The 10,861-nt window shown below is 47.2% G+C and overlaps 4 protein-coding genes across 4 annotated transcripts; 2 read left to right on the top strand and 2 right to left on the bottom strand.

Annotated features, from left to right (window-relative positions):
* Nucleotides 1-1,643: 1,643 nt before the first annotated feature.
* FPOAC1_010322 (uncharacterized protein) lies at nucleotides 1,644-3,357 on the top strand (the record flags this gene model as incomplete). Its single annotated transcript, XM_044854715.1, has 7 exons — nucleotides 1,644-1,655; nucleotides 1,713-1,736; nucleotides 1,805-1,830; nucleotides 1,899-1,940; nucleotides 1,999-2,053; nucleotides 2,118-2,908; nucleotides 2,964-3,357. The coding sequence occupies 7 exons, from the start codon at nucleotides 1,644-1,646 to the stop codon at nucleotides 3,355-3,357; spliced, it is 1,344 nt and encodes a 447-aa protein (XP_044702028.1).
* A 233-nt stretch (nucleotides 3,358-3,590) lies between these two features.
* On the bottom strand, nucleotides 3,591-5,862 carry FPOAC1_010321 (uncharacterized protein; the record flags this gene model as incomplete). Its single annotated transcript, XM_044854714.1, has 9 exons — nucleotides 3,591-3,811; nucleotides 3,856-4,102; nucleotides 4,148-4,243; nucleotides 4,292-4,610; nucleotides 4,663-4,804; nucleotides 4,851-4,920; nucleotides 4,970-5,136; nucleotides 5,198-5,357; nucleotides 5,404-5,862. 9 exons carry the CDS (start codon nucleotides 5,860-5,862, stop codon nucleotides 3,591-3,593), a joined length of 1,881 nt encoding a protein of 626 aa, XP_044702027.1.
* A 1,585-nt stretch (nucleotides 5,863-7,447) lies between these two features.
* FPOAC1_010320 (uncharacterized protein) lies at nucleotides 7,448-8,226 on the top strand (the record flags this gene model as incomplete). The annotated part of the gene is made up of 2 exons (XM_044854713.1): nucleotides 7,448-7,763; nucleotides 7,820-8,226. The coding sequence occupies 2 exons, from the start codon at nucleotides 7,448-7,450 to the stop codon at nucleotides 8,224-8,226; spliced, it is 723 nt and encodes a 240-aa protein (XP_044702026.1).
* A 1,316-nt stretch (nucleotides 8,227-9,542) lies between these two features.
* On the bottom strand, nucleotides 9,543-10,662 carry FPOAC1_010319 (uncharacterized protein; the record flags this gene model as incomplete). Its single annotated transcript, XM_044854712.1, has 5 exons — nucleotides 9,543-9,766; nucleotides 9,830-9,846; nucleotides 10,059-10,127; nucleotides 10,232-10,503; nucleotides 10,552-10,662. 5 exons carry the CDS (start codon nucleotides 10,660-10,662, stop codon nucleotides 9,543-9,545), a joined length of 693 nt encoding a protein of 230 aa, XP_044702025.1.
* Nucleotides 10,663-10,861: the final 199 nt, after the last annotated feature.

The following is a 10,861-nucleotide window of genomic DNA, read 5'->3' as shown; positions in this document are numbered from 1 at the left end:
GGTAGTTGGAGATGAAAACGGCCAGACCAAATTGAAGCAGATGTTTAAGCACATCATAGTTACCATGTCGCATGAAGAGATCACAATTACTTTTTGTCACCAGTAACCAAGTCTTCAAGCTGGTCGTGTTGAAAAATGTTGTGCTGACTAATGGTTTGGTGATGTGATTGATGGTGTTGAGGTGGTAGGGACCAAGCTAAGATGTAGCCGCACGCAGGTTTCAGCTGTCACAATCATTTAACTTTGAAGGGTCAACCAGTCGGCATTGTTCCAGTTACAAAGTCGTTATCAGAGGTAATTGATGTTGGCATATTTCACGACATTACTCTGTAATAATGCTGTCAATTGGCGCCGATGACATTTGTAGAGCTCTGCCATTGTTCACCAGCCAAACTCAGCAGCTGATTAAAAAAGAAACGTTATCTCTAGAATGACTTCAGCCTAGAATATTGTCAAGGATGAGTTTATGTATCCGTCCGTATTCGCGGTGTGATAATATTTGTTGATCATGGCGCTTGCCCAAGACATTTCTGATAAAGCGGTGAGATGAACCATGAGGGGAAATTTTGGGGTTTGCTTTTTGGTGAGATGACTGACTAACGTCTCAATTTGTTTGCTATCTTGTTTCCAGCCATGGTACACGTTTCTAGTAGACAATTAGCAGGATATGTAACTATTGCACCTGTTAATTCGCGATACTTGACATTAAATCGGTCTGTAGTTGAGAGTCAAGCAAGACAGTTGTTGACAAGGTTCTCGTTTCCCTATCTTTAGCGCTGTCGATGAAGCCACTACCCATGAACCCCAACCAATTGGGAGACTAGGGGACCTAGAGGAGGGGGGAGGGACAGAGCATGGGTCAAAAAGTCCAAGTCACACAATTGATCTAATTTGCCACAAAAAGGAGAAGCGAGATAAACAATTTGAGGAGAAAACAAACAACAAGTCCAAAGCATAGCAACAAGGCAACCACAAAGGATAGGAATACTTGCAGATGCACGTTACATGTTTGCTTGACAGTCGCAATTGACTGGCCACCACAGTCTCAATTATCTCGTAGCCTAAAGGCAACAACTGGTAGGCATAGCTCCAGGGAGCTTGGGTAGCTTAGCTCACCTTAGTTAGCTACCCCCCCATCAAAACATGGACACATCCATTATCCACATAATCGATTGGCAGACAATTAAACACGAGCTCTTCTTTTCCCACTGTACATTACACTACCATCATCCCCTGCTCTACCGTACTGTCAGACCCAGAAGCCCATAGCAACTGAAGCAGACAAGAGAGAGAGAAGAAAAAAAAAAGAAATTGCAATACCAAATATTCAGTTATCCGACACCTAATGAGTGACCTAATTCCACCCAATTATATTTACACAATCATGCCACTAGTACCTCTACCGCCTCTTTTCTTTCCTTCCCGTTCCTAACCCCCCTTTGTCACCCCCCCCCCTCCTTTCTCCTTCCCCAGGCACCGGAATTCTCCTTCATTTTACTTTTAGGCACCATTTTACGAGTGTTTTAAAGGAGACTTGTCTTTTCTTCTGCCTCATTCTCACTGAACTGACTTGACTGTTGGAGTTACCACAAACGACACACACAACTAAAAACAACTTTAATCACACACACACACCAGTCAAGATGCGTGAGATTGTAAGATTTATTCACCATTGAGCTCTTTGCCATCATCAAACTGACTTTTCTCTCCAGGTCCACGTCCAGGTCGGCCAATGTGTAAGGGCGAACCCACCACCAAAAAAATTGCTTTGAGGGATATGTATTGAGTTGATGAATTTTTGTAGGGCAACCAAGTCGGTTCCAGCTTCTGGTAAGTATCTTTATAAGCTTTTTAAGCTCAATTGAACCTTGAAAACCTTGAACTAACCATATTTCCAGGTCCACCGTCTCCAAGGAGCACGGTATTGATGGCAGCGGCGCGTGAGTCAACAACGTCACCGACTTTATGCCTCACCTTTTTTTTCTGACCTCACATTAGATACCACGGTACTTCTGACCAGCAGCGTGAGCGCATCAACGTCTACTTTGCTGAGGTGAGTCCCAACTGCGGTTGCTAACTGGCGTTGCAAATTTCAATGTGAATTCTAACTCTCTCAGGGTGGCAACGACAAGTACGTCCCCCGTGCTGTTCTGGTCGATCTTGAGTCTGGTCCCCAGGATGCTATCCGCGCCGGCCCTCTTGGCCAGCTGTTCCGCCCCGACAACTACGTCGCCGGTGAGGCCAGTGCCGGAAACAACTGGGCCAAGGGTCACTACACTGAGGGTGCCGAGCTCGTTGAGGAGGCCATCGACGTTGTCCGTCGCGAGGTCGAGAACTGCGACCATCTTCAGGGCTTCCAGCTGACTCACTCTCTGGGCGGTGGTACCGGTTCCGGTATGGGTACCCTTCTTCTGTCCAAGATCCGCGAGGAGTTCCCCGATCGCATGATGGCCACCTTTTCCGTCATGCCCTCGCCCAAGGTTTCCGATACCGTTGTCGAACCTTACAACGCCACTTTGTCCCTGAACCAGCTCGTTGAGAACTCTGACGAGACTTTCTGTATCGACAACGAGGCTCTGTACGACATCTACGAGAGGACCCTCAAGATCGCCGACCCTTCGTACGCCGATCTCAACTACCTGATTTCCACCGTCATGGCCGGTGTGACGACATGTTTCCGATTCCCCGGTCAGCTCAACTCGGATCTGCGAAAGCTTGCTGTTAACATGATTCCTTTCCCCCGACTTCACTTCTTCATGGTCGGTTTTGCCCCTCTGACTGGTCGCAACATGAAGACCTTCCAGCACGTTACTGTGCCCGGTCTCGCTCAGCAGATTTTCGATAACAAGAACATCATGGCCGCTGCTGATTTCCGCAACGGACGATACCTCGCTTGTTCCGCCATCTTGTAAGTTTTGAAACTATTGAAATTTCAAAGAGATAGTCACTAACGAAATTCCCAGCCGTGGTCGTCTCTCAACAAAGGAGATCGAGGACCAGATGCTCAAGGTCCAGACCAAGAACTCCGAGTACTTTGTCGACTGGATCCCCAACAACGTCCAAACTTCCGTCTGTTCCGTGCCTCCCCGAGGCCTCGACATGTCCGCCACTTTCGTCGGCAACTCTACCGCCGTCCAGGAGATCTTCAAGCGTGTCGACGACCAGTTCTCAGCCATGTTCCGACGCAAGGCTTTCTTGCATTGGTACACAAGCGAGGGTATGGACGAGATGGAATTCACCGAGGCCCAGTCCAACTTGCACGACTTGGTTTCCGAGTACCAGCAATACCAAGACGCCGACATCGACGACGAGGCTGAGGAGTACGAGGAGGGTGAGCCTGAGGAGTACGAGGGTTGAATATTGGTTGGGAACGTTGGTTAACATCATGACTATTTGGTTTATATCCTCACTACTACCCTCAAAATGTTTCTCATCCCCTTCTTCGTTATACACACATTTAAAACAGAAATTGGTTCACCAGGCCTAACTAAATTGGCCATATTAATATCAGGCGTGTTTTCATAGCACGATTTCTAAAGACTCTTTCCAAAGCGGGTTCCCGATCTTTTATTCACACTAGGACTACTCTTTTAATTATGCTTAACATACATATTCTCCAAGCTAATCTCCTTCCACTCTCCAGTCTCAGTGTTGAGAGAAAAGTTGGTGTGAGTGATTTCTCCATAACGAAGGGCACCAGACTCAGCACGACCGCCAGCAACAGGTCGCTTCAGGTGGTTCTCACCAGAGACGACTGTAAAGTTGGCCAGGGGGATGTCCCACGAGTTGCGAGTAGCGACAGAAGGAGAGCCTGAAGAGATTAGTGCTAGTTCGAGATATTCAAATAAAACTCACCATAGAATCGAGATGATACTTGCTTAGAGTTGACGTCTAGAATAAAGTATCCGCGGTAGTAGCCCTCCTGCCATTGTAGCTCGGGGTTCCTATCAACTCGAGATCGAGCGGCTTCACCAGCGGCGGGCTCGATTGGGCCGTCGATACCACTAGAACTGACGGCAGTTCCAGCAAACTCAACTCCAATGCTTCCAGCTCCGGTCTTGTTGTCGTATTCCTTTGCTCCCAGCCAGACAAGATCAGACACCTGCAGTATGTTAGTCAAAGTCAGACATCATATCGCCAGGCGTACCCAGTTCTGGTGGCTGTCACCGGCGAGGAACACATTGTTGCTGATGTCGTTGTTATACAAATGCTCAAGAGTTCGGTTTCGGTTCGCGATATAGCCCTACAAGAGTCAGACAGTGGACAAGACCAGCATTGTAGTTCGACTCACGTTCCAATTATCACCAGAAAGAATTTCACCAGAACCATAATTCTCAGTGATACTCGAAAATATGATTTGGTTGCCAATGATTCGCCAAGCGGCACCTCGCTCCTTGGACTCGCTCAAAGACCTATAGAACCAATTCTCTTGACGACTTCCCATGAGAGTTCGACTGGGATCATCTCTAATCATGTCGATATATTTATCGTTCCAGTTCAGCGAGGTAATACTCCGGTCATAGTTTCGTGTGTCGAGAATGATGAGGTCAAGTAGCTTGCCCATTTTGAAGGATCTCCATACTCGTAGACCATCGTCCAAGTCGGTTTGGCTGTGACAAACATTAGTGACACTTGAGCAGCACAGAGAGCAGAGGGTCATACCGAATAGGCATCCACTCAAAGTAAGCCCGCACAGCGTTCACCTTTCGAGTATCGACGCTGACCTTCTCTCCGGTATTTAGAAAAGAGTCTTCTGTATTGTTAAGGCCAGAGAAACCATCCCTGTAACCATTGTTTGCAAATTCTGCATCTTCTTTAGTTTGCTTCCCCTGACAGAGTGCTCAACATACCGTGGTCATCCCAAGTTGGGATCCAAGCGAAATCCTTGGATAGAAGCTGGAGATCTAGGTCGGTGCGGTACTATAGTTTGTGAGCCCGGTTTAACACGGTGATCGTCCGAAGAGCATACCTGTCCATGGCGAGTTCGGTAGTCGTGAAGCGTAAAGATTTCGGTACTAGGATCGCTGGCTCTTTCGCCTCCTGTCCCATACTCGTAGATATAATCTCCCAAATGAATGACATAGTCGTGCTCATCCTTTCTAGCCGCGTTTCCGTAAGCGTTGAAGTAACCATTGGCTGGGCTGGTTAGCGAATTTCAAACTCGAAGCACTTGATAGAGGTGACAGGTGATACTCACGATAGTTGCTGCAAGAGAAAACTGCAAAGCTTAAATCGGAAACATCGTCGTCCGCTGTAGGAGCAGTCTTAGTACGGCCGATGGGGCTTGTTATGTTGGAGTTGCAGACAGAAAACTGATAATAATAAGTGGTGAGAGGCTCCAAACCATCAGCTTCAACCTGGGGAAGTTAGCCTTGTCCAATGGAGTCATACTTCGGTCCTCACCTTGATAGTATAATCGATATCAGATGTAGTGTAAGCTCGACCGTTAGCCAACGACTTTACTCCATCTTCAGAAGGCTTGGAGCCAAAGACGTTCCATTCCACGCAGATAGGATGGGGATCGGCCTTGATGTACTTTTCAGTCTCGTGGCTGTACAATCCAGCAGTACCATCGACAGGTTTGTTGCTAAGGCTGGAATTAAGACGAGGGGCGATACGAGTCCATAGGATGACGCTTTCAGGCCAGGGATCTCCAGAAGCGACACCGTGGGTGAAGTTGAGGTCGGAGACTTTGTAGGGTTTGTTGCCGCGTTTCAAGGAACGGCGCTTGATTAGAGGAACGTTCATACCAAGTCGATCGTGACGACGAGACGGACTGGCATAGTTCAAGTTGCCGTCGAACTCGGCCATAACAGCTGTAGCCAAAAGGCCACACATGTATAGGAGCGTAGCAGTCTTCATGTTGAGTTTGGTGTAACCGCTGACAATAAAGAAGGTTGGAACTGTTTGCGTATCCGTCTCGTCTGCTTTTAAACATGAGCCGTTCCCATCTAAACCCCGCGCTCGTATTAGTATGCAAGTTTCCACAGGGAGACCGTTTTCAAGAGCCAACAAACTAACCAAGCTTGCACACGTTCCATGCAATCTATTGCATCAACGTTGGTGTTCCCCATCCGTGGCACCCTTGTGCGACTGGGCCCTGGCATTTGCGGAACAAAAGAGGTAGAGATGTGACGTTCTTCATGACCATTAGGAAAGACAAGAATTGTCAGCATCGAATGTTAGAGTCGGTTGCAATCCACGTGCACATTCGGAAGTTTTTATCGTTGGGAAGGTGCAAGTAACACCGTGGTGTTGTTCCCGACGCTCATTGGTTGTGGCAGAGAAGTCTTCTAAGCTTTGGGGGCACCAAAATAAATGGCACAAGAGGTCTTATCTAAGTGGCATAAACCGATCACTATTTCGTCACCTGCAGTTCTAGTAGACCATGGTATCAGAAAAACTGGTCGCTAGAAGCATAGGCGATGAAATTACCAGGACAGCTTTAGATCTCTTAATTTGGGTAAGAGGTGTTGAGCCGTCGTAGGAAGGGATCTTGGGGTGGATAATCTGCCATCCGAATGCTGCTCCATTATAGCTAAGGCGCCCGAGAGAAAGGGCAAAGACAGTTTCATTACTAGGTATCCTCTATATAATGATAACGATGCGAGTCGACTCGATACAGTTGAACGTGACCTACCGGAGTGGTAGTAAACACATCAGTTTTCGGGGGGGGTAAAGAGAAGCGAGGCGTTCGAAGCTAACAGTCGGGAGAACCTGTGCCATGGTATTATCATGTAAAAAGAGAAATGAAGAATGTAAGTTGATGAAGAACGGAAGATTTTGTGTATGGGCAGGTAAATTAGGTACTTACCCACTAAGGTATCCTATGAGCCGCACCTGCCCGCTGACTGGAAGAAGTCAAGGCAGTATTAGCGAGCTACTTAGTACTGGGTAGAGGGTAACGAAAACGTTTGGGTCCAAGATAAATACCTAACTTAAGAAGCCCGACCTAAATAGCATAAACCAACCTACTAATTTCGTCTCCTATGTTCCCATGGAGTGGCCAATTGTCCCGATACCCGAGGTCTACTAGATAATATGTCTTTCATGCCACGTTCATCCCGAATGGGTCTTGCCGGGCCTCTTTGAGTGGCTGCGTCGTATTGACGCTGTTTATTTTTATACCCGAAAGCTTGAGCCACAATCGTGGATCGCTACACGCGGCATCGAGACGATATTTATGCCAGGATCAGACGAATATTTAAATGTCTATTTAGTATCTAATGTCTATACATCCTATTCCTGTTTTTCGTACACAAATATAGATCTGGAAATTCTAACAAACAGCAGACTTTATCTGTATTTAACAACGTCGACGTCAGTCAATAAACATTGCCAAAAAAAAAACCCCCAACTCAGACGCCATACAGAACGTGACAAACAACAACTGCCGGGAAGTCTAAAAATATTCCAAGTTTAACATCCTCCACATCAAAAACACAAAATGAACTTGTCGAAAACGCCTCTCAAGATTATTCGGATTAGTTCCCTCGAGGAAGCTTACAGACTCGTCGACCTGGCTTGCGAAACCTTTGCAGACGATCCTCTCTACGCTCTTGTGCTCCCAAAGCGCCTGGAACAGCCTGAATGCTTCCGAGAGGCTTGGTCAACAAACTTCCTCGAAGAGTATGGGAAGAAGGGGTCAGTTATACTGGCGGCCAAGAGGGAAAGTGATGGCGAATTCGTCGCTTTTGCCGTTTGGGCGCGTTATGGGACGAGCTATGTCGCTCAGAGCTGGCAAGGAGATACCTGGGACAAGAGTAAGTGTAACGTGAGGAATGATGACCAAGAAAAGTACTGATTGAACTTGAAACAGAACTCATGAGACTTAAGATGACACTGGGGAATTTCTACGGATCTATTACTGGCGGTCCCGATCCCAACCTTGTTTCAACAGATGCTATGAGCTTCCTAGTTGCTAGCGCAAAAGAGGCCGAGAAACTCTACCCTGCCGAGCGTTGGGGTCTTTCCTGGTTGGGAGTGTCGCCGAAATGTCAACGGACCGGTATTGGAAGACGTCTGGCACAATGGGGTATCGATCGTTCTGAAGAGGAAGGGGTTCCTGCAGTGCTTGTCTCTAGCGAGTCAGGTAGACGGCTTTACGAGAAACTAGGATTCAGGGAGATCGGTCGAGCTGCTTATGATAAGGATGGGAATACTCAGCCGGTGATGTTGCGGCCGGTGGATGATAAGGGGGGCGACACAGAGGGGGGAGAACAGTAGATTTACGGCGGGATCTCCTGGTACAGATTCTAAAGGGATAACAAGGTGGTTCTTGGTGATTGACATATGGCTCGATCTCACGGACTCTGAATGTGTTATCTGATAAGGGTGGTGATAGGTAGGGTCTATAGCAAGGTATCCAGGCCTCATTTGATGATATGTGTCCAACTAGACTTGTTCTCAACTCTGATACCCGCTACCCTTTCTCTCTCTCACACACAATGGCCAGGCTCAGAAGTCCGAGTTAGGCTGACATCAAAGGGGCCAGTGCGGCGATTATAGCCAAGACGCATATATTCCTTCCCTAATACCAAGTCCTAACTGTCACCCCACTAGCTAGAACACCTAAGAGCAGGGTCAATGAAAGCTCAATTACACACCCTAACTGTCACCCATACCTTATGCAAGCTCTGAAGTCCATTCGTGATATTGATTCAGATAAAATCCCCGATCGATATGTAGCAGAGACCATGGCAGCTCAAATCATTCTTGGGCGCTTGGCGATCAGCTCAGAAATCGAGTAGGCCCTTGCTGAGCCCACAAACTATGGCCACGCCAGTAGGTACTGCAAGACTTGTCGCAGGAAGGCAGCTGTTTAAAAGGCTGAACTGAGCTTCTATATCGGGAATAATTGCTTGCTGTCTTGTGTCGTGTTCCTTGTGACTAACACTGTCGATATACCATCTCCTGGTTGTGATGTGGCCCCTTTTCGATATACGGTTGGCTGCATCCATCTCTGACGCTCACCAGGACCAGGCTGTGGATGTATCTTAAGTCGCAGATAGACTCCGCTTATCATAATCAGGTCTTCTCGTAAAAATATGGAAAAGGTAGTTCGGTCGACCGGCTTCAGGGGTATCTCGGAGTTTATAATCAAGAGCCTGCGGAGAAAGGAAAGTCAGTCGGCGGCCCTGCGGTGTAAGGTTGGAAGCATAGTCAATACTCAACAATTTAAATATGCCTTGCCCGCCGAGGCTACTGTATAGGATGTAGGTCTCCTAGCGGCAAGGCTGGTTGGGTAATATCCTCCGTCGATCTGTACTCGTATACGTATGGAGTTGAATGTGCCCCTTTTCTTGCACGCTGAGATGTTTCTAAGCACTAAGGAATCCTGGATATATTTCTTGATTTTGAATACTCGTTATTTCTTGATAATAGCTTGTGGAAAATGGGCTTTGAGGAAGCGTATGTTGCGAACCTGGACCTATCGTCGCTGGTCGATAGTTTGAGTAGTTCATGAAGGAGCGAACATCAGTTGGGCAATGCTGCTTCACCGCTCGGCTGTGAATTTCTCGCTCGTAGCTTCGGTTCTCGCGTTATCTGGTATAAGTTGTGATAAACCTTGAGACGGCTGAGCATAGCTCTCTCCAGGTAAACCAGAACTCTGATGAGATAGAATGACGGGGAATAGGCGGAGAACGCAAGTCAAGTAACAAGATACGTGCCTGTGGCAGGGCCATACCTAAGTAGACATATACGTATGGACGTTCCTCTTGCCACGTGTAGATGTATTTGTTGTACTTGTGGAGGGTGCCGGTTTCTGTTACGATATACTTGTTAGCCTCTTCATTGGTAGAAGCCGTATGCTACCCAGTCATCTTACCAATGACATGTTCATTGCTGTATGTATTTAGCTTTCTCTGTGTAAGCAAATAGCAGTTGGTAGTTATGAGAAGAAAGTGGTTCGAGTTAAGACTTTGTGACGATGACATGTTGGGTTCGAGAAGCTGTATCTTGAATTGTTTCCTATAACAATATACCATTCCTGTCCAGCCGTATTTTCAGACGATCTCCATATCAATCCCATGCCTCCGATATTATTAAAGACAAACTTGACGCCAGTAGTACGATCAACATCGTGTTCCAAATCCATATCGTCCATCAGTTCCATCGCGGCATTTCTGATTCAGAATAATCTATTTGAGGCAAAGTTATGTTAGTTAAGATCTAGATCCAGCAACACAAGCCTGATAGGGACAATGTGTTTTATATAAACAGAACTTACTTTGAAATCGGCTGGCTTATTGTTGAATGCCATTGTTCAAAGCTGTTGCGGCCAGTCGAATGATCAGCCATCCATTTGATGGAATGGATATAAGGTCGATCGTATGGTGTTACCGCGAAATTAACATCGAGGTTGATGTCAGCATTGAAGTCTGTGATCAATTTCACAAACAGATTTTCGAGCGGCCTACTACCACGCTGCTGGATTTTCGAGCGGCCTACTACCACCAGCAGCGTGGTAGTTGACAATCGCCTTAGCGATATATCTGAGCACTGTATTACCATTAGAACCACCCATGTACACTTCCACAACCGTCGAACCATCACCGCATACTTGAGAAGCAAGACAGCTTGATATTGGGCATGAGCCCACCACCCCGAAGGGCGATGGGACAGCAAACCCGGCACCAAGCTGCCTCGCTTCTCAAGCATGTGATCATGTCCCAACGGCCGGCCGTTTATAGGAACGGTAAGGATAGTCCTTCAGCCTCTTTTGGGTCTTTTCACTCCGCATCCGCGACTATCAGACTTTGCTTGAGAAGCAAGACAAATGGATCTTGGGTCTGAGCTCACCGCCCCGAAGGGTGATGGGACAGCAGACCCGAGACCAATTTGCCTCGCTTCTCAAACA

The sequence above is a fragment of the Fusarium poae genome, chromosome 4, assembly GCF_019609905.1.
Source record: "Fusarium poae strain DAOMC 252244 chromosome 4, whole genome shotgun sequence".
NCBI classification, from domain to species: Eukaryota; Fungi; Ascomycota; class Sordariomycetes; order Hypocreales; family Nectriaceae; genus Fusarium; species Fusarium poae.
Note: the sequence above shows the minus strand (reverse complement) of the source record. Positions and strands in the feature narration are given on the sequence as shown.